At 36.4% G+C, this 18,860-nt stretch overlaps 1 protein-coding gene across 1 annotated transcript in view; it reads right to left on the bottom strand.

Annotated features, from left to right (window-relative positions):
- The window catches only part of Nup160 (nuclear pore complex protein Nup160), a 507,399-nt gene that overhangs the window by 154,985 nt on the left and 333,554 nt on the right, over positions 1-18,860 (bottom strand). Inside the window, exon 23 of the mRNA XM_090382015.1 lies at positions 13,160-13,255. Coding sequence (XP_090238141.1) covers positions 13,160-13,255 — 96 coding nt within the window. The remainder of the gene's footprint in view (positions 1-13,159; positions 13,256-18,860) is intronic.

Genomic DNA, 18,860 nt, shown 5'->3' with positions numbered 1-18,860 from the left:
ATAAATAACTTTTCAAAATCTTCTCTTCATTCCTATACTTATTACAATGATGAAGGGAAAGCAACCAATGGAAAGTGCAAGTGCTGACAGTGATAGGAAACAAAACAAAATTGATTTACAAATGAACACAATTAATTAAGAAGTACGAAGCAGGACAAAGTTTGTCATCTACTGCACGGAATTAGGTCTTGCTGCTTCAATAGTGAATAGTATTCACTGTTGAAGGATCAACACATAGTACCGATTCTGCAGCTGCAGAAAAATTTTGTGATGTGCTGGAAAAAACCCCTTCTAAATCTGCACAGCCCTCAACATCCATAGCAGTGTGCTTATCAGCTGGAGAGTTAATTCTGACGATGATGCTCAAAAAGTAAAACTTGCTGACATTATGCCTATCTCTTCTCCCTTTTTGTAATTTTTCCTGTGCATGAGATAATGGCCCAGGTGCCAAATGATTTATTGAATAGTTGGTCACAACTTTATCATTGCGACTTGATTTGTCTTTTGATAGTGCAGCTGTTTTGTTTGATCCCTGTGCAATAAATTATTTTGAAGAGGCTCTTCCTCCTAGTGGTCTGGGCTGGGCAGCTGAGGTGATTGTTCCCTCAGCTGGCAGATAGAGCTTGTTTAGGACTGGTTCTTTTTGTAATTTCGTGTGATCAAAATTCTGTGAGATATGCCAAAAACTAGAAGGAAGATCCCCGTCCCTCCGGTGGAGGAGTCAGGAGAAGAATCTTCAGCAGAGTCTTCAGAGGGAAACTCTGAGTCTTTGAATGAAGAAGAATCAGGAGAGGTCTCAAGTAGACCACCTGTAAAGGAAAGAATTCCAGACGGGAAGAGTTCAAAGGAGAAGACACATACAGTTACGAAGAAGAAGTCTTCGAAACAGATACAGTGTGACTTAGAACCTACTACCTTAAAGGAATTGGATTTTTATAGAACCAAGCTAAGGCTTTTTGTATCGGCTTTAAATAAGCCAAGTGGACACAATTTGAATATTGTAATGGGATATTGGGACAAGATGGCTAAGTGTGTGCAGTCTTTGACTGTCCAAAAGTTGTGCTCCTTAAGACTAAGTTGAGTACTTTGATGGAACAGAAAGAAAAAGCAGAACAAGACCCTGTTCGAAGATCATATGCAGAGGCGGTTAGTTCGAGTGAGATTAAATCCAAGAATAAAATGGTTATAGTGAAGGCTAAAGCGGACAAATATAGTACTAGTGACTAAGTAAAGACCGAGTTAATGGCACGAGTTGCACCGGTTTTAACCAATGTCAAGGTAGTATCAGTTCGCCCTATACGAAATAAAAGGGTTATGATCGAAACTGCTTCTGAACTTGATGTAAAGAAAATTGAAGAGTGCACGGAGGTGCAAAAGCTTGGGAGGGAGGTAGAGAGGCCCCTTCATCGACTACCAAGATTAGTCATTTTCGACGTTAGTCCAGACATAGATCGTGAGTCCTTTAATAATGAATTGTGGGAAAGGAACTTGGTGGACGGATTCGTCAATAAAGACCAAGTTCTTTCCGAAATAAAAATACTAGCAAAGAATAAAGCAAGGAATTCCTCAGGATATAATGTAGTGGTGGAGGTTTCCCCACGCATACGAAGATACTTGTTGAAATATTCTAGAGTATTTTTGAATTGGAGCTCGCACCGTGTTCGGGAGTTGTGGACCCCGACACGATGTTATAAATGTATGGCGTATGGCCATGTGGCCCGGTACTGTGACACGGGCGAGTTCTGCAGTCACTGTGCTGGGAGTGGACATACATTCAAGTCTTGTACACAAAGAGCAGAGGTTCCAAAATGTGTAAATTGCTGGAGGAGGAAGGTGCCTTCCGACCATGATGCTAATAATCGAATTTGTCCTGAATATCTAAAGGCGGTCGATACCTTAAAGAGACGAACGGAACAGGATTAGTTGGTATCATGTGAGGGTATCCCCTCTTCCAGTGATTGTAAAAAAGACTTCTCCTGGTGGTGACTGGGGGTCGTCGGTCACAGTAATGTCAGTGTTGGGGTTCGCAGGGACCGGACCGGTGTGAGTATGTATTGAATGTATGATCAATTTTGTGTATTATGAAAGATCAATTGTATTATTATTTAGTCTGACAGGTGTCAGACAATGTTTTACTAGATAGGGCAACCTACCTCCTCGTGGTGGGGACAGAAACTCGTGGTGTGGGCAGAGACGCCGTCTCCGCCGCGAGGCTAAAGGTTGTGCTTTCTTTTAATTTTAGTCATAAGTCAAGTTAGACTTTTGTAATTGTTGTTTTGTTCAGGTGATTGACCAAAGATTTGTAACAAATAAAACAGTTTTGAAATATTGGCATATGGGCTACTTGCCCAGGGGGCCAGTTAGGAATAGCTTGACATATGATGATGTGCATGAGATAAAAAAAATTGAATAATTCTATTTACATGTTCATCAAACATTTCTTTTTTACTTCTACCAAATTCAGCATGCATAGCTGCGAGTACGGAATTTCCCTAAATGCTTATTTAGGGAAATTCCAACTTACACAGCATTCTGCGGAACACAACCCTTATGCTAATTGGGGAGTGGCTGTACATGAGTAGCAGTAATCCCAGAGTAACATACCAACAATGTGGTGGAGCACTTAGGAAAAATGAAAAAGCTCTTGGTAATTGTGTAGTCAGATATGAAATTCTCTGAGCAGTGCAGACAGGCTGCCAGAGCAGCTTATGGGCTTTCATAAATGATATACAAGAATTTTGCTACCAGTGATAAGGAAGTGATTATCCCAGTGTATAAGGCAATGGTCAGGCCACATCTTGACCACTGCATGCAGGTCTGGAGGCCTCATTTTAGGAAGGATGTAGAGCTGCTGGAATGGGTACAGAGAAGGGCAGTGTGATTGGTGAGGTGAATAAAGTGGGTGATATTATTTAAAAAAAAAAAAAAAGCCAATTGCAACATCTAGAGACTAGACATCTATGAGCGAGGTGATCTGATTCAGGTATTTAAGGCTTTGAATGGATTGAACAAGCTCAGTGCTGATGGGATTCTTTCTCCTGCTTAGACTCCACACATGATGGGGACATAAATTCAACTTTACAAGGGATGCCTGCAGGATAGATGTGCAGAGGTTTGCCTTCAGACAACAGATGGTTGATCGCTAGAAAAAACTTCCATCTGTTGTTGTGAAAATGGATAGGTTGGATAGATTCAAGCAAGAACTAGACAAACTAATAAAGGGAATGGAAAGGTTTTTTTTTTTTTTTTTTTTTTTATTTCTGCCTGCTGTATAACTTGCTTTCTTGTATTATTTGCAACTACTAATACTAACTTTCCTGAGTGTCTGGGTTTATCTGTTTCCAGTAGTATGGTCTGACCTAAGCCATCAAACTGACTTAGGATCTTATTTGGACTTCTAAATTTTTTTGGATCATAAATGGAGACATTTGCCCTATTGTCTGATCTAAAGTCACATGATAAGGTATGTCAGGAATTTTGGTGGGTTCACATCTATTTTCTGTCATTTTTCTTAGGTGTTTCCTAAATGATTTTTATATTGGATAGTTGGGACTTTGTCTTGAGGCCCTGTAGGAGTATTGGCTTTACTGCTCATGTTTGCTCTTCTGGCACAGGAATGGTACTTTCATTTTCTTCCATGTTTCCAGGCTCACTGCAGGGCGGCAAGTGGCATTGCTTCACGATGAAGTGAATACTGGGTTAAACAGGTTAGTAGCTTTAATTAAGAGAGAGAGAGAGGAAAAAAATGTGAGTTTCCATTCTGTACATCCACTTATGATTTTAAAGTAAAAAGCTGTTTTCTTAGAGTAAAAGAAAAAAACTTTCCAGAGAACATGACACCAAGGAGTCATACAAACTTTAGATGTTTCTATTACAAGTGATTAATGGTAGATCTAAAACTCAAATAACTTCAGATAAACTCTGCTTAATGTTAATCACCACTAAAGTTCAAATCAAGTAACAAGTGCTGTGTCTGCAAATTGTTTCAGCCAACAGGTTATAAACATGTTCTTTCAGGGCAGGAGAATGAAACAAGTCTTAATGATGAAGGACATAAAATATTTTATGCTACAATTTAAATGTTGCAAAAACATGTTCAGTCTTGCAAGGAAAGTGCAAAAGAATTACAAAGATATTTAAAATGATGCTATGGTTTCATCTCATATGACAATGATAAATAACACGTTTTTTTCTTGAAATTTATTCTCTTTCAAAATTTACATGATTTTCTAATTCTTATGTAGTAAACTTACCATACTTCCTTTATTTGTCATTTCTGATAAGTCATCAAAATCAAGCAGGTCCTGCCTGGTACCCCCCACCCAACCATTTTCCATCTGTAGTCGTTGATATGACTGTTTAATAGCATAATGGCTACAGAGGCTAAATTGTGCCAATTCAAAGATGAGACGTGATTATATTAAATCAGAATTTACGACATAACTGGATCTGTTTTAAAAAAGTCAGTCAAGTTAGTATCTTTTCCTATTAAATATTTTACTGTCAACTGCTTCTTTAAATGTTCATTTGAATTGCAGAGTTGCAGTCCATGTATTGCAATTCTAATTGCAGTCAGAAAGAATGCATTCAGTTGAAAGCTACATATTACAACATACACTTGGGAAGATTCTTTTCATTAACAGATATATATGAATCAGATGTATGTGGTTAATGAGTGCCCATGCTAGAACCACCTCTTCCTACCAATTTGTTCTATAATTAGAGTGCCATAGTCATGGTTTCTGCTTGATCTGATAAAGTGTGATAGATTTGAAGCTTTTTATCTTAACAAGTCTATATTATTATTTTGTAATTGATGTACAGTACCAGTAGTTAAGTACTTGAGACATCTTTGAGGTAGTCAGGGAAAGAATCAGCAGCTTTGTCTGCTACTTCATTCCCTGGGTTATAAAAATACTCTGGAATTTAACATACCATTACTGTCGTCTTCTTCTTCTCCCCCCACCCCTTTTAATGTTTTAAATAGGCTTGAATTTGTTTCATTAGAGGATGCGCATAGGAGGAACTGCTCTTCACGATAGGAGGGAGTATATGATGAGAGCCCTGTCAATCAATTCGGCCCTAGAAAGATTGTGCAAGGCTCAATGGGTAAAGTTTTTTTCAGCCTGGTCTGTAGTTAACATGAGAGACTGCTTCCACAGGGATGGGATACACTTAAATAGAAAGGGTGCAAGAATATTTGCTGATGCTATCGAGGCAGTGTTAGGTGGGTCGGAAAACTGCTAGATTGGGGGATACAAGGGCTAATAGATTAACAGTAGCCACTGGCAGAGGTGAAAGTGATTCTTGCACTGCTTCTATTGGAATGAGCAGCAGCCTGGAAAATAAGATGCAGGATATTTCAGAGACTGCTGGGAGTCATTGGAGTACAAGTAAACACATGGGTTGTGTTAGAGTAGCTAAGAAAAAGAACAGGTGCATGTATACTTGCATGTACACCAATGCTAGGAGTTTGGTAAATAAATTTGATGAATTTGAGGTATTGCTCAAAGCATCAAAAGCGGATATTGTTGGGATATCAGAGACGTGGTGTCACACAGATATAAGTAATGCAGAACTGGAATTTGGGGAGTACAATGTCTATAGAAAGGATAGACAGGATAGGAAGGGAAGAGGGGTTATGCTATTAGCTAAGAAACACATAAAATCCAAAGAAGTGAAGCCAGTCGACATCGCTGGACAGTGCAGTGTCAAGTCAGTTTGGTGTGACATAAGCATTCGGAGATCAAAATTGAGAGTAGGAGTGTGCTATAGGCCTAATGACTCTGATGAGTATAATAAGATATTGTACAGGGAAATAGAGTGGGCCAGTAAATCAGAGTCTTATAATGGGGGATTTTAATTTCCCAGATATTGACTGGAATTTGTAGGTTGGTCACTCACACACTAGCAAGGCTTTTGTGGATTTACTGGATGATTGTTTTCTAAATCAGCATGTTCGGGAGGCAACTAGAGGGAGCAATACTCTTGATTTGATTATCAGTAGTGATTCTTCATGCATTAAGAATCTGCAGATACACTAGGTGGCAGTGATCACAGTGTGCTGAAGTGGGATTTACCCAAGGAGGTAACTACCATCAGGGGTAAAGGGAAGGGTTATTGCTTTCGTAAAGGCGACTACGATGGTCTGAGACAGTATTTAAATTCTATACAGTGGGACCAACTGATGATGTTACCAACAGCAAACTCAAAATGGGAAGCATTCAAAGAACTTATCTTGGAAGCTACTAGGCTTTACATACCAACTAAGAAATATTGTTCAAGGTTCAGGCCTAAATGGATGTCAGATGAACTAATGAGACATATGGCAGAAAAGAAAAATACATGGGATACATATAAATTAACATGTGACACAGAAGCCTATGATAGATATAAGTTGATCTGTAACCAAGTTACAAAGGAGGTTAGGCAGGCAAAGGCAGATTACAAGAAATCTTTGGCAAGGGATGCAAAGAAAAACAGCAAGGAGTTCTTTACTTATGTAAACTCTAGAAGGAAGGGGATGAATCAGATTGGTCCACTTGATATCGATGGTTCAACTGTTCATGATCCTGCTCAGGTAGCTAACAAACTAAATCAATATTTTGCTTCTACATTCACACATGAGGAAGGGGAATGCCATAGATGAAGTAAACACTGGCAATGAGCTAGATGATCTTGTAATAATTGTGAGTAAAGTGGAGGAGAAATTGTTGAAGATAAATACAAGAAAGGCACCTGGGGTGGATGGGATCTATCCAGTTATATTAAAGGAGGCAGCAAAGGAAGTAAGCAATCCGTTAGCCATAATTATAAGAGCTTCCTTGGACTCAGGAAAGTACCCACAGACTGGAGATGTGCAAATGTAACCCCAATTCACAAAGGAGGATCAAAGGCTGACACAGGTAATTATAGACCTGTGAGTTTAACTTCTGTTCCAGGAAAATTAATGGAAGCACTGCAGGATCATCTTGACAAAAATTCAGTTAAAGCTCAGACACAGCATGGTTTTGTTAAGGGAAGGTCTTGCCTGACCAATTTGATTGGATACTATGATGTAGTCACAAAAGAATTGGATGCAGGGAATAACTTTGATATTATATATTTGGATCTTAGAAAGGCTTTTGATACTCTTGCACATGGAAGACTGCTGCACAAATTGGATTTTATTTATTTATTTTTATTTTTTTTGGTAGTTGTTGGCGCATCGGCTTCTGTGGCCATAATGCACCTCCCAAGGTTTTGCAGTACTTTGATCCAAGCCCGAGGCGGGATTCGAACCCACGACCTTTGGGTTGCCAGGCAGGCACTTTACCCACCCGGCTAGCCCGGTCGGCGCACAAATTGGAGCAGTGTGGCATTGATAGCAAATTGTTGCTAGGGATAAAGGGATGGTTGAGTGGCAGAAGACAGAGAGTGGTAATTAATGGGCACTGCTCATCAGGGACTAATGTTATTAGTTTGTTTGTTGTTGTTGTTTGTTTGTTATTTGGTTTTTAGGAGCATTAGCAACTAAGGCCATATTGCTCCGGGTGCGGTGGTCATTCCCTGACCTTTCCATATTTGGTGGTGACGGGCTCGAACCCCGGTCTAATCAAGAAGCATGTGCTACGCACTGCTGCTCCTTCCCACCCGGCTACGGAGGCGCCTTAATGTTATTAGTGGAGTCCCTCAGGGTTCAGTGTTGGGTCCATTGTTGTTTTCTGTATTTATAAATAATATTGATGATGATATATCAAGCTTAATGTCCAAGTTTGCAGACGATACAAAGGTTGAAAATGTTGTCAAGGATGCTTCTGACGCTATACTGCTGCAACAGGATCTGGAAAGGTTGAGCAGATGGGCTGAGAGGTGACAAATGAAGTTTAACATTGATAAATGTAAAGTACTACATATGGGAAACAGCAACCCCAGAGTAACGTATCAACTCTGTGGTACCTGATAGTGGTAGAGAATGAAAAGGACTTGGGGGTAATTGCGCAGGCAGATATGAAGTTCACTGAGCAGTGCAGACTGGCTGCAAGAGTAGCTCATGGTGTCTTATCAATGATATACAGGAATTTTTCTAGCAGGGATAGGAGGTGATTATTCCCTTGTATAAGGCAATGGTCAGGCCACACCTTGAGTACTGTATACAGGTCTGGAGGCCTCATTTCAAGAATGATGCAGAGCTGCTGGAACGAGTACAGAGAAGGGCAACAAGGTTATTGAACAGAACAAAGGGTTGCTCTTACGAAGAAAGGCTTAAATTTTGCAAATTACAGTGTCTGGAGACTAGGCACCGGCGAGGTGATCTGATAGAGGTGTACAAAGCCTTGAATGGTGTGAGCATGCTCAATGATGTTGGGATACAGCCTCTTGTTCAGAATAGTCACCTGAGTGGGCATAAATTCAATTCAAATTTAGGAAAAACAGATGTAGGATAGATGTGCAGAAATTTGCCTTTAGCCAGCGGGTAATTGGTTGGTGGAACAGACTTCCATCCCTTGTTGTGGAAGTTGATAGCCTAAATAAATTTAAGGCTCAGCTGGACAGGTATTTCGAACGAATGAGGGGGTGAAGTGGAAGGGTTTTTTTTTTTTGGCTGATCCTGCATAAGCTTGCTTTCTTGCATCATATGCCTCTACTAATGCTATTTGGGATGGCTCTACCACCCCAAATACTTTCAATTTCTCTTGACGTCCCCCCCCAGAGGGTGGGTAGCCTCTGCATGAGCCCACCTGTCCCCATCCCTCTAATTCCTGGTGGGCAGCAGGATCTTGGACATTGGAATAAATTGCCTTCAAGCATGGTAGAAGCAACCAAGTCTGGCTAATTTTAAAGCAGGTTTGGGTGGTTACCTTGTAGAAATGGGAGTAGTTTGTAGTTACCTTGTAGAAATGGGAGTTGTTTTGTTTTAACTATAACTGAGTATATACCATCCTACACTGGACGATGATATATATATATATATATATATATATATATAGATATATATCACTGAAATAACTACTTCTCCAAGATTATCACTTCTTTTGCAACAATCTGAATCCTTAACATTCCCCAGAGATTCAAGTTTTCAATTGTTAATATCATTAAAATATATGTATTTAAATCTGTTTATTTGTATAGCCAAGCAGCAGTAAGTATTGATTCTTGAGATCATGCAATCTTGATGAGATGTTCTTCTTTAAAATATAATCTTACTAGAACAGTCCATATCATGCCTGAAAGGTTCCAAGTAGCAAAAATGGGAATTGGTGGGGGTGGGGGGTCGGGGCACTTACAGGATGCTGAAAAAAAGCTTTTCTTAAGGCTATGGGAAAACTAAGACACTTTGTCTTAGCTTTCCCAAAGTTTAAATGAAATACTCAAGGCTATTACATTTAAATGTTTTACCATAATGTTCTATATTCCATCTGGACTTCAGTACCATTGGATATCATGGATAAAGACTGATATTGTAACAGGCTGGTATAATCAAGAGATAAGTTGGTATTATAGTCAATTTTATTACTCAACTATTATTTTGAAATGTTGCTGTTGTTGTTTTTTGGTTTTTAGGAGCATTAGCAACTAAGGCCATATTGCTCCAGGATATGCGGTGGTCATTCCTTAACCTTTCCGCATCCTCCGTATTTGGTAGTGACGGGCTCGAACCCCGGTCTAATTGAAATGTTGCAAAGTCTGATCATATGCTATTACTACTGATATATTATAGAATGTTTCTGCAAGAGCATTAGCTGTCATCAGAGGGGGTGATAAGTCTTGCCCATTCTTAACTTAAACTTGAGGATAATTTTAACATTTACATTTAACAGGTATTTACATTTAATTGTTTGAATTTTTTTTTTCTATATCTCTGGAACTAGAGGAAGAAAATTTATTGAAGCACCTTTTATTCAAGTTAATCATATTTCTTAGATTTTGCTTTTAATCTTTTGTAATTGTAATTAATGAGGTTTGCTATATTGAAATAAATACAAAATCACTTCCCTGCTTTATTGCATGAATTATTTCACTGGTTGCATTTTTAATTACATAACTTGAGGCAGAGGAGAATGCTGCTTCTACTATTTTCTTACTTATGTATCTGGTCACATTATCTATGGACTGATTCCATATGTAAATCTCAGTCTCAGCAGAGATGTTTGCAGAAATTTTTTTACAATCTGCTTTGGGGAATTTCTAGGTTGTTTAATTTTCTCTGTGCAATGATACTGATGTTTATAATTTATAGAAAAGAAAATGGCTGCTACCACCAAGAGAACCAGTTAGTACTGTCCACTATGCTTGGGAATAGAGTTGGATGGCATAGAAAAAAAAAAAAGAGGTCAACAGCTGAGGTGGATCCTGTTGGAAAATGCACATGAGTATGCAATTCAGTTGAATGAGACTGGCAACAGCAGCACCATCTCTGTAATTCATCACCACTACCACAAAACTGTAATGATAAACAAATTCCTGCTGTAATAGTTTCTGATTACAGAAACAAAATTACAAAATCAAATTTAAAAAATGAAATGGGAATATAATTAACATAATAAAATACAGGGTGTCCCAAAAGGGTGTAACCAATTTTAAATGTTTGTAACAAATGTAATTTTAATGATAGAAACACAAAACCTGTGCTAAATGTGAGAAAAACAGTTGAAGTTTTTATTGACATTTACAGAATTTGGGGTACTGAAAACCCACACTATGTGCAGGAGTATCAGCGAGATAGCCCAAATGTGAATGTGTGGTGTGGCATCATGGTTGATTATGTTATTGGACCCTTTTTTCTTTCAAGAAGCGACTGTGAGAGCGGATAATTACCAGGATATGCTTGAGCTTTATGTGTATCCTCAATTGGATGAACTGCCAAATGGGGTTATTTTCCAACAGGATGGAGCACTGCCACATTGGGCTTTGAGGGTGAGGAGATCTCTTGATGACAAGTTTCCTGGCCGTTGGATTGGGTGTGATGGTCCCATTGCGTGGCTACCACATTCATCAGATTTATCCCCTTGTGATTTCTTCTTATGGGGATTCATCAAAGACACAGTCTACAAGACCCCTATTGCAAACATTGCAGACTTAAAGTGCAGGATTACAAATGCAATTACCATGATTAAGCGTGACATCCTTGAAAAAACATGGGATGAACTTTATTACTGATTAGATATTGTTTGCGTGACAAGTGGGGCACATGCTGAATGCCAGTAAAAACTTCAACTGTTTTTCTCACATTTAGCGCAGGTTTTATGTTTCTATTATTAAAATTACATTTGTTACAAACATTTAAAATTGGTTACACCTTTTTGGGACACCCTGTATAATAAAAGTTTATATGAAAATAGAAGGAAGAAAGAAACAGCTGTTTTTACACTTCTGCAGCCAAGAAGGAACTTTACACATTCACTTTTTTTTTTTTTTTTTTCATTTGCAATATAGCCACCAATGGATATATCTCCTTTAATATGTACTACCAGATCAAAGAGACATTCAAGAAGGAACTTTGCACATTCACTTTTTTTTTTTTTTTCATTTGCAATATAGCCACCAATGGATATATCTCCTTTAATATGTACTACCAGATCAAAGAGACATTCAAGAAGGATGCTATAACAATATGGTTTGCAAAAAAAAAAACATTTTGCTAATGCACACACTTTATTCTTTTGAACACATATTGTAAGTCGGATGACAAATTTTTATGTTTGGGACCAGTTTTTGTCAGTCTACGATGCAGCTGCCAACAGGTATTTTAATGCTTTAATACTCTATAAAGTAAACAAAGATTAAAATGGTGTATATAATAAGTTTTTCCCCCCAAGAATAAATCTGTTTATGAGTTCACTCATTTTTATTTTTAATATAGCTTCCAGTAAAGTATTCCTTGAAATCTTGTTATGAAAAAAAACAATCCACAGTGAATAGCTTATATTTTCAAAATTCTGTATGAAATGTAGAATGGAGACATTTTTTAAAAAATTTTATTGGTATGATTATAAAGCTTATATCATTATGATTATAAAGCTTATATTTTGTATAAACGTAAAATGAATCCAAAGTTTATGTTCCATTTCTGTATCAACTGTGATGGATTAGCTCCTCACAGAAATCATATTCATCACCTTTGAATACATAAATTCTATACTAAAATGGAAATTATCATCACACACATACAAAAATAACTGTACCAAACAAATGATGAAGGAACTACGAAGGCCTTGCAATGCACAGTAAACTAAACATTCCAGTGCATTTTTAGTTTTAAAAAAAATTCAAATTAAATACTATTATACCATATATGAAAACTGCTGCAAAAGATACAAGATACTTGGGGTGCTAACTGCTAACTGCATTCATGTAATTAAAATAAATAAATTAAACAAATGAGCAAGAGCCAGGTACTCACCCAGGAAAGCAGAAAGAGAGAGAGAGAGAGAGAGAGAGAGAGAGAGAGAGAGAGAGAGAGAGAGAGAGAGAGAGAGAGAGAGAGTTTCTTGGTGGGTATCAGTGTTCATGCAGGGGTGCAATTTCTTGTAGGATCCCATACTGTTATACTGGCTCTTGTTTATTAATGTTGTTTTTGATTTTTCATTTTATTTTGTAGTTTCGTGTTTTTATCTTATCAGTTTATTTTAATTTCTTGCTTGAGGGAAGTACTTCTTAAGTATCTCTTTTTGTACATGATAACAGTATTTAATTTGAAACATCATTAGCTAATCATAATCATACTATGCTTAATTTTTATCTTTTGGTAGTGGTGATTTTGGACAAAGCTAAATGAAACTATTGTGCAATACCTTTTCTGCCTCATTTTTTCAGGGCAGAGCACAAATCACTATCACACTAATAGATAGGTTCAGCAGTATTTCATACTCAAACCTGTTTACCTAGTTTTCTTGACAATTAAAGGAGAGTACTTACATTTCAATACAAGAATTAAAGAAAATACCTTTCTCTGGAGATAAGCTAAGTTTCAACTCAGTGGATAGAGTAGTTGGCAAGTGCAAAAGGGATAAAAATACATGGAGTCTAATCAACTTAGGATTAATACTTCCATATATCCACACATATATATTCAACTTGCTTATTCCCGGGGTTAAAAATACTACTGGTTGACTGCTACTGGAAACTGAACTGAAAAACAATTCTTTATTAAAAGAAAATAATAATTTTGAACACTTACAATACTTGGGTCCTCTTTCTCAAGACTGTTGAGAGCTGTTGATGCTAGTGATATAATGCAAGATGCAAGACCATAATATTCAAATAACTGAATCACCTGCCAAAGATCAAATATTATATATATTAGTGAAAAATCCACATAAACTAAAAAGAACATTAAAAAAAAAACTTGAGCATTAAAATCAGTGTGTGTGTATCATTTAGCACGCAGATGTGTTCAAATGATACATGCAGTGGGAGATCCAGAAAAAAGTGACAGAAGGGGCACCATTTTGTGCACAAAATAATGCACAGAACCAAACAAATATGACACCTGACAATAATATGACTGGCGGACATAGGCACACAGCTAAAGTTTGAATTACTTTGAAGTAAACATTACGCACGACCAAACTGCACAATGCCTTGAACTAGAATGGCGATCACATCAGCATCAGTGTTGGCCAACTGTAGTCAGTTGAAAATAGCTGAGCCACAATGCAAAAATAGATAAAATCCCATGTTAACATTGGGGAAAAAAAATTATTTATTTTTTGTAGCTAAAGGGAATTTAACGATTGGTGTATATGCTCCAAAAAACGATGGGGGGACACATGCCCCTACCCTGAATCCGCCTATGTTTACATGTGTAGGATTGAGTCGGGGGAAATTTGTATTGTCACCCAAATTAAAGGCTAAATATGATATACAGTACATCTCTCTCTCAAATTCTAAAAATCAGTTACAGGTCAGCATTTATAAGTAATACCCAATGATTATGATTACTATTTCTATACTGGATACTGTTTATATATTTTGGTAAATTTATAGTTTTTAATGTCCTGATCATGTAGGCATATTATTTTTCTAAATGGAAGAATGATTCAAAAGTTACATTAGATCAGTAAATTATATATAGATCTGCCATCAGTATGAAATTTTTGGTAGAATTTCCTTAAGGTCTCAAGATGAGAATTTCTTTGTCAATTCTGTAATTATAAAAGAGCAGTGCAATTTATTAATTATAAACAGTAGTGCAATTTATTCTATAGCTAGCTTTATGTTGCAGCTTATTTGTTCATTTATTTTTAAATCATAAATAATAGTTCAACAGATGCATTAATAAGTAGCAGGAATTTTTTAAAGTTTAAAACAGTTCCCAGTAGTGTTACAGTTCTGTACTATATTCAAGATTTCAAAGTATTTCAAAACACAAATATTCTATTTTCAAATACCCCGAATTCTTGAAATTTTAAACAATATTTCATCAATGATGTACCTGTTTAAAATAAAATAAATTTTTAAAAAAATTTTATTAGCTTTCAAATTTACTGAAAGTTTAACAAGTCAGACATTGTAATACTTCTTATTGTTGTGTTGTTTTAGAGACACAGAAAGTCATATCATATTTTGCTAATTTGTATTATGTCTACATAAAAAATGCATGTTCATGGGCTGATTTGCAAGTATGTTGTGCAGGCTGAATATTCAGGAATAACTCACAGGGAAAATGTATTCCTCAGCCTGAGAACAGCTAACTTCAGCCTTTAGAAATTCTTCCATCAATGAGATTTGAAACGTGTGTGCATGCGCACCCCCCACATTCCATTAAATGCGAATCTCTTAGAAAGATTTAGTATTAATATCTGCACACGTATATACAGCAGCAAAAAATGAAAAAAAAATCCACATCATTTGTTAATACCCTCCAATAATGCTGCCAAAAAAAAAAAAAATTCTATACCTCTGAAGCAAAAGTTGCCGATTCCAAAAGGAAACTGACCTGTTAAAATTACTAAATTTAGTTACTAAATTTCGTAATTTCAAATATTTAATAATGCATATGCTATCATAAAAACCAGTCATTGCCATTAAAAGTTTTCCTCATAGTCCATTTTGCTTTCCCTCTTAAAAAACTAGTAGTAACCTTCTATCATGAGAGTATCCCAGCAACCTTGGTACTGCTTTTCCATTGTGGATATGTCCTGATGAAGGCATCTCTTATCGCTGAATAACATATATTTCCCAAATTAGAGGGGGGGGGAACTGAGATGGGAAGGCGACAAATTTTCAAAGACATTCAGCAAAACATATCTTTATAACATTACAGTGAAGTTCACACCAGAGGTTCATAATTATCTTCTTTCCTTCTAAGAAATCCATACACAACAGCTTTAAACAATCACCAAGCTACTAGTTCAGTATTCTGTAGCTTTATTTCACATACATCATCTTTGAAAAGTTTCTTTATTTGGGGCCTGTTGAAAATTCCTTCTTTCAGTTTTAAATCTGTTAAATTGGAAAACATTTCCCTTAGGTAGCAGAATTCACTCCCTTCTTTATTCAGGGCGTAAACAAAATTCTTCATTAATTCAAGCTATATATGCAAAGGTGGAATAAGAAGCTTCTTTGGTTCAACCAGTAGAACATATTTTATATTACTTCTCCGTGATAAAATTCTTTCCTCTTTTTCCACTGCTGCATAATAAATTTTTCTCTTCTCCCACAAACAGAAAACAACGGTAATTTATAAAACCTTCCTTAGAGGACGGGGAAAACTTACTTAGAGGGGGGAAAATGAGGTGGAAAGGCAACAAATTTTCAAAGACATTCAGCAAAACATATCTTTATAACATTACAGTGAAGTTGACACCAGAGATTCATAATTATCTTCTTTCCCTCTAAGAAATCCATACACAACAGCTTTAAACAATCACCAAACTACTAGTTCGGTATTCTGTAGCTTTATTTCAAATACAGTGGTACCTTGGATTGCGAGTAACTTGGTCTACGAGTGTTTTGCAAGACGAGCAAAAATTTTTAATAAATTTTAACTTGATAAACGAGTGATGTCTTACAATACGAGTACAGTCAGTCCTCGTATAACACGTGTTTACACTACACAAATTCGATCGTACACAATTTATAAATACGCGAACGATAGCATATATAACAGGAACCGAATTCGCTTATGCACGATTCGCCTTTGTGTTTACAAGAAATGGCAGTCGAACGTAGAATCACCCCAACCGAATGCAACACGATAGGAATGAAGAGAAGATTCTGAAAATGCATTTTTTTTTTTTTTTTTTTTTTTTTATATATATATATCATTGAAGGGGGGAGACATTTCACCATAATAACCTAAAAACCAACACAATTTCACCTATCAGTATAATCACAAATGCAATTAGATCGAGTTTACTACCAGTTTATAACAGATTCCACTAGCAGGAACGTAACTGGAAATTGTTTTTATTGTTTTATGGTAGTAACCCCTAGAAATGCACTTTAGTAAAATGTGAGATGTTACTAGTGTATCTCCGCCTTTACGGTGTTGTTTATTCAATTGCTACACACGCGCAGCTTGCTTATGTGTATCAAGCGTGCCTCCACATTTTGTAATAGTGCGAGCGATGAATCTGTTTAACGACAATGCAATTGTCATATTTCCGTGAAATCCTCAAGAGGAGGCAAGTGTCATTGGAGAGGTTCCTTGTTTAAGTCACACAAAAAGAAAGAGTCAACAGATGGCAGTGATTCCATTAGTGACAGTGAAAGTCGTCCTACCACAAATCCGATTGCTTTATGTATATTAAATTTAAATATTAAAAATATGAAAAGGTATGTATGTATTTTGTATTAATCATTTTTACAGTATATGAATATTTTTGAGTTTTGGAACAAATCATCTGGGTTTCCATGATTTCTTATGGGAAAATTCGCTTTGATATACGAGTGCTTTGGATTACGAGCACATTTCCAGAACGAATTATGCTCGCAAACCAAGGTACCACTGTACATCATCTTTGAGAAGTTTCTTTATTTGGGGCCTGATGAATATTCCTTCTTTCAGTTTTAAATCTGTTAAATTGGAAAACATTTCCCTTAGGTAGCAGAATTCACTCCCTTCTTTATTCAGGGCGTAAACAAAATTCTTCATTAATTCAAGCTATATATGCAAAGGTGGAATAAGAAGCTTCTTTGGTTCAACCAGTAGAACATATTTTATATTATTTCTCCGTGGTAAAATTCTTTCCTCTTTTTCCACTGCTGCATAATAAATTTTTCTCTTCTCCCACAAACAGAAAACAACGGTAATTTATAAAACCTTCCTATAAAACTGAGTAATCCAATTACCTTAAGATAACCACTGACATTCCAAAAAAGTCATGGTACTTTATTGCACTGGGGGAAGATATTTTGGTGCAAGTGCTACTTAGGCCATACTGCATTTGCACTCAAAATCTTCAACATACTTTCATGTTTCTTTCAAGTTAAGAACATGAAATAATAGAACTGATGAGGATGCATTTCTATTGTGCGGCAAAAACTGCTTTTAGACTAATTTTCAGGCATCAATAAATACACACCATTCATTATGATTGTTTAATGCCCAGTTCATTCAAAAGACCATTAATATCTTTGCAGAAACACATACTATCTTCCATAACAAAATAGTTTGAAAACACTTTGTGATGTATTCAATAAACTGTAATTTTAGTTCTGGCTTTAAGTAACTTCCACCATTGTAATCTAGAACCAAAATGTTCTGCTGGCTCTTTACTTAAGTTTAAACCATGAACTAAGTCATTCAACTTGCCTTACTTAATTAAGTGAAGAATGATACAATTTTCTCATTGGTAGTCCATATCTGCTGAGGTGAAATGTTCAGAAAAGAATGGCCCAATTCAAGAATCATGACTACATCCAGCACTGCTATCATTATCCCATGATTTTGAAGTGATCTACACCAGCAGGTCTTCATTATGGAACAAGCCTTATTACAGATGAAATTTTAGATATCTAATGCTGTGCTTGCTTTTTTCTGGATATCCCTGATATTTTTGTCATGCTGAAATAGCAATCATCAATACTGTTGCACAGTTCTTGCTACACCATAAGAACAGCAAAAGGCATACTTTTAATTTTGCCAGTTAGCCACATCCTTAGATTTATGGTGCAGGTAATACAGCATATATGTGGAACCAAGTTTTGTCATGATCACCAATCTTGCAACCAAAATACAAATAAATATCACATTTAGTAATAATGTGGATTTTCTTCCTCTGAGTTTTTCTTGTAAACCATCTACACATGTAGCAGAAATAGTAAGGGTGAGTCAAACACTTCCTTTGATTCTGCTTAAACATTTTAACAATACAATGCTAATAAAAAATCAGAATAAACAATAAATATGCAATTGCAATGCCTCTTCAGTATATTCGCAATTATGAAATGTAGCACTTTGACCTAACTTGTTATTGAATTTTAAGAAAAACAGGTGCATCGTGCTTTCTGAAGCCATTCTTAAGAAGAAATTTTTCTCCTTATAAAAGTTATTGTACGTTTTGCTCAGAAATTAGAACAGGTTTCACTATTCCTAGATTAAAAAATGTACTACTGTCAAAACAAGTATAATTTGGCATAAAAACCATAGTCATGGCATTATCTTAAGTGTAATCTGACAGTGCTGAATGGGTTAACTGTTTTAGGGCAAGGCACTTTTTCTGACACTGAGTGTACGATGTTTATGAGTGTTCGGTCACCACTTTTCCTGCACTTCTAGATTGATAATTCATCTTGATAATTAATTACTGTGGAGAAAGGATAATGAGAAACATTTTCTAGTTTCAGTAGTTAGCTTTAAAAAAGCAAAAGGACATTTATACTAGCCAACCTGGTGGTTGGCTAGTATAAATGTCCTTTTGCTTTTTTTCTCT

Source organism: Mastigoproctus giganteus, chromosome 9 (assembly GCF_048544385.1).
Source record: "Mastigoproctus giganteus isolate SK-2022 chromosome 9, ASM4854438v1, whole genome shotgun sequence".
Taxonomy (NCBI): Eukaryota; Metazoa; Arthropoda; class Arachnida; order Uropygi; family Thelyphonidae; genus Mastigoproctus; species Mastigoproctus giganteus.
Note: the sequence above shows the minus strand (reverse complement) of the source record. Positions and strands in the feature narration are given on the sequence as shown.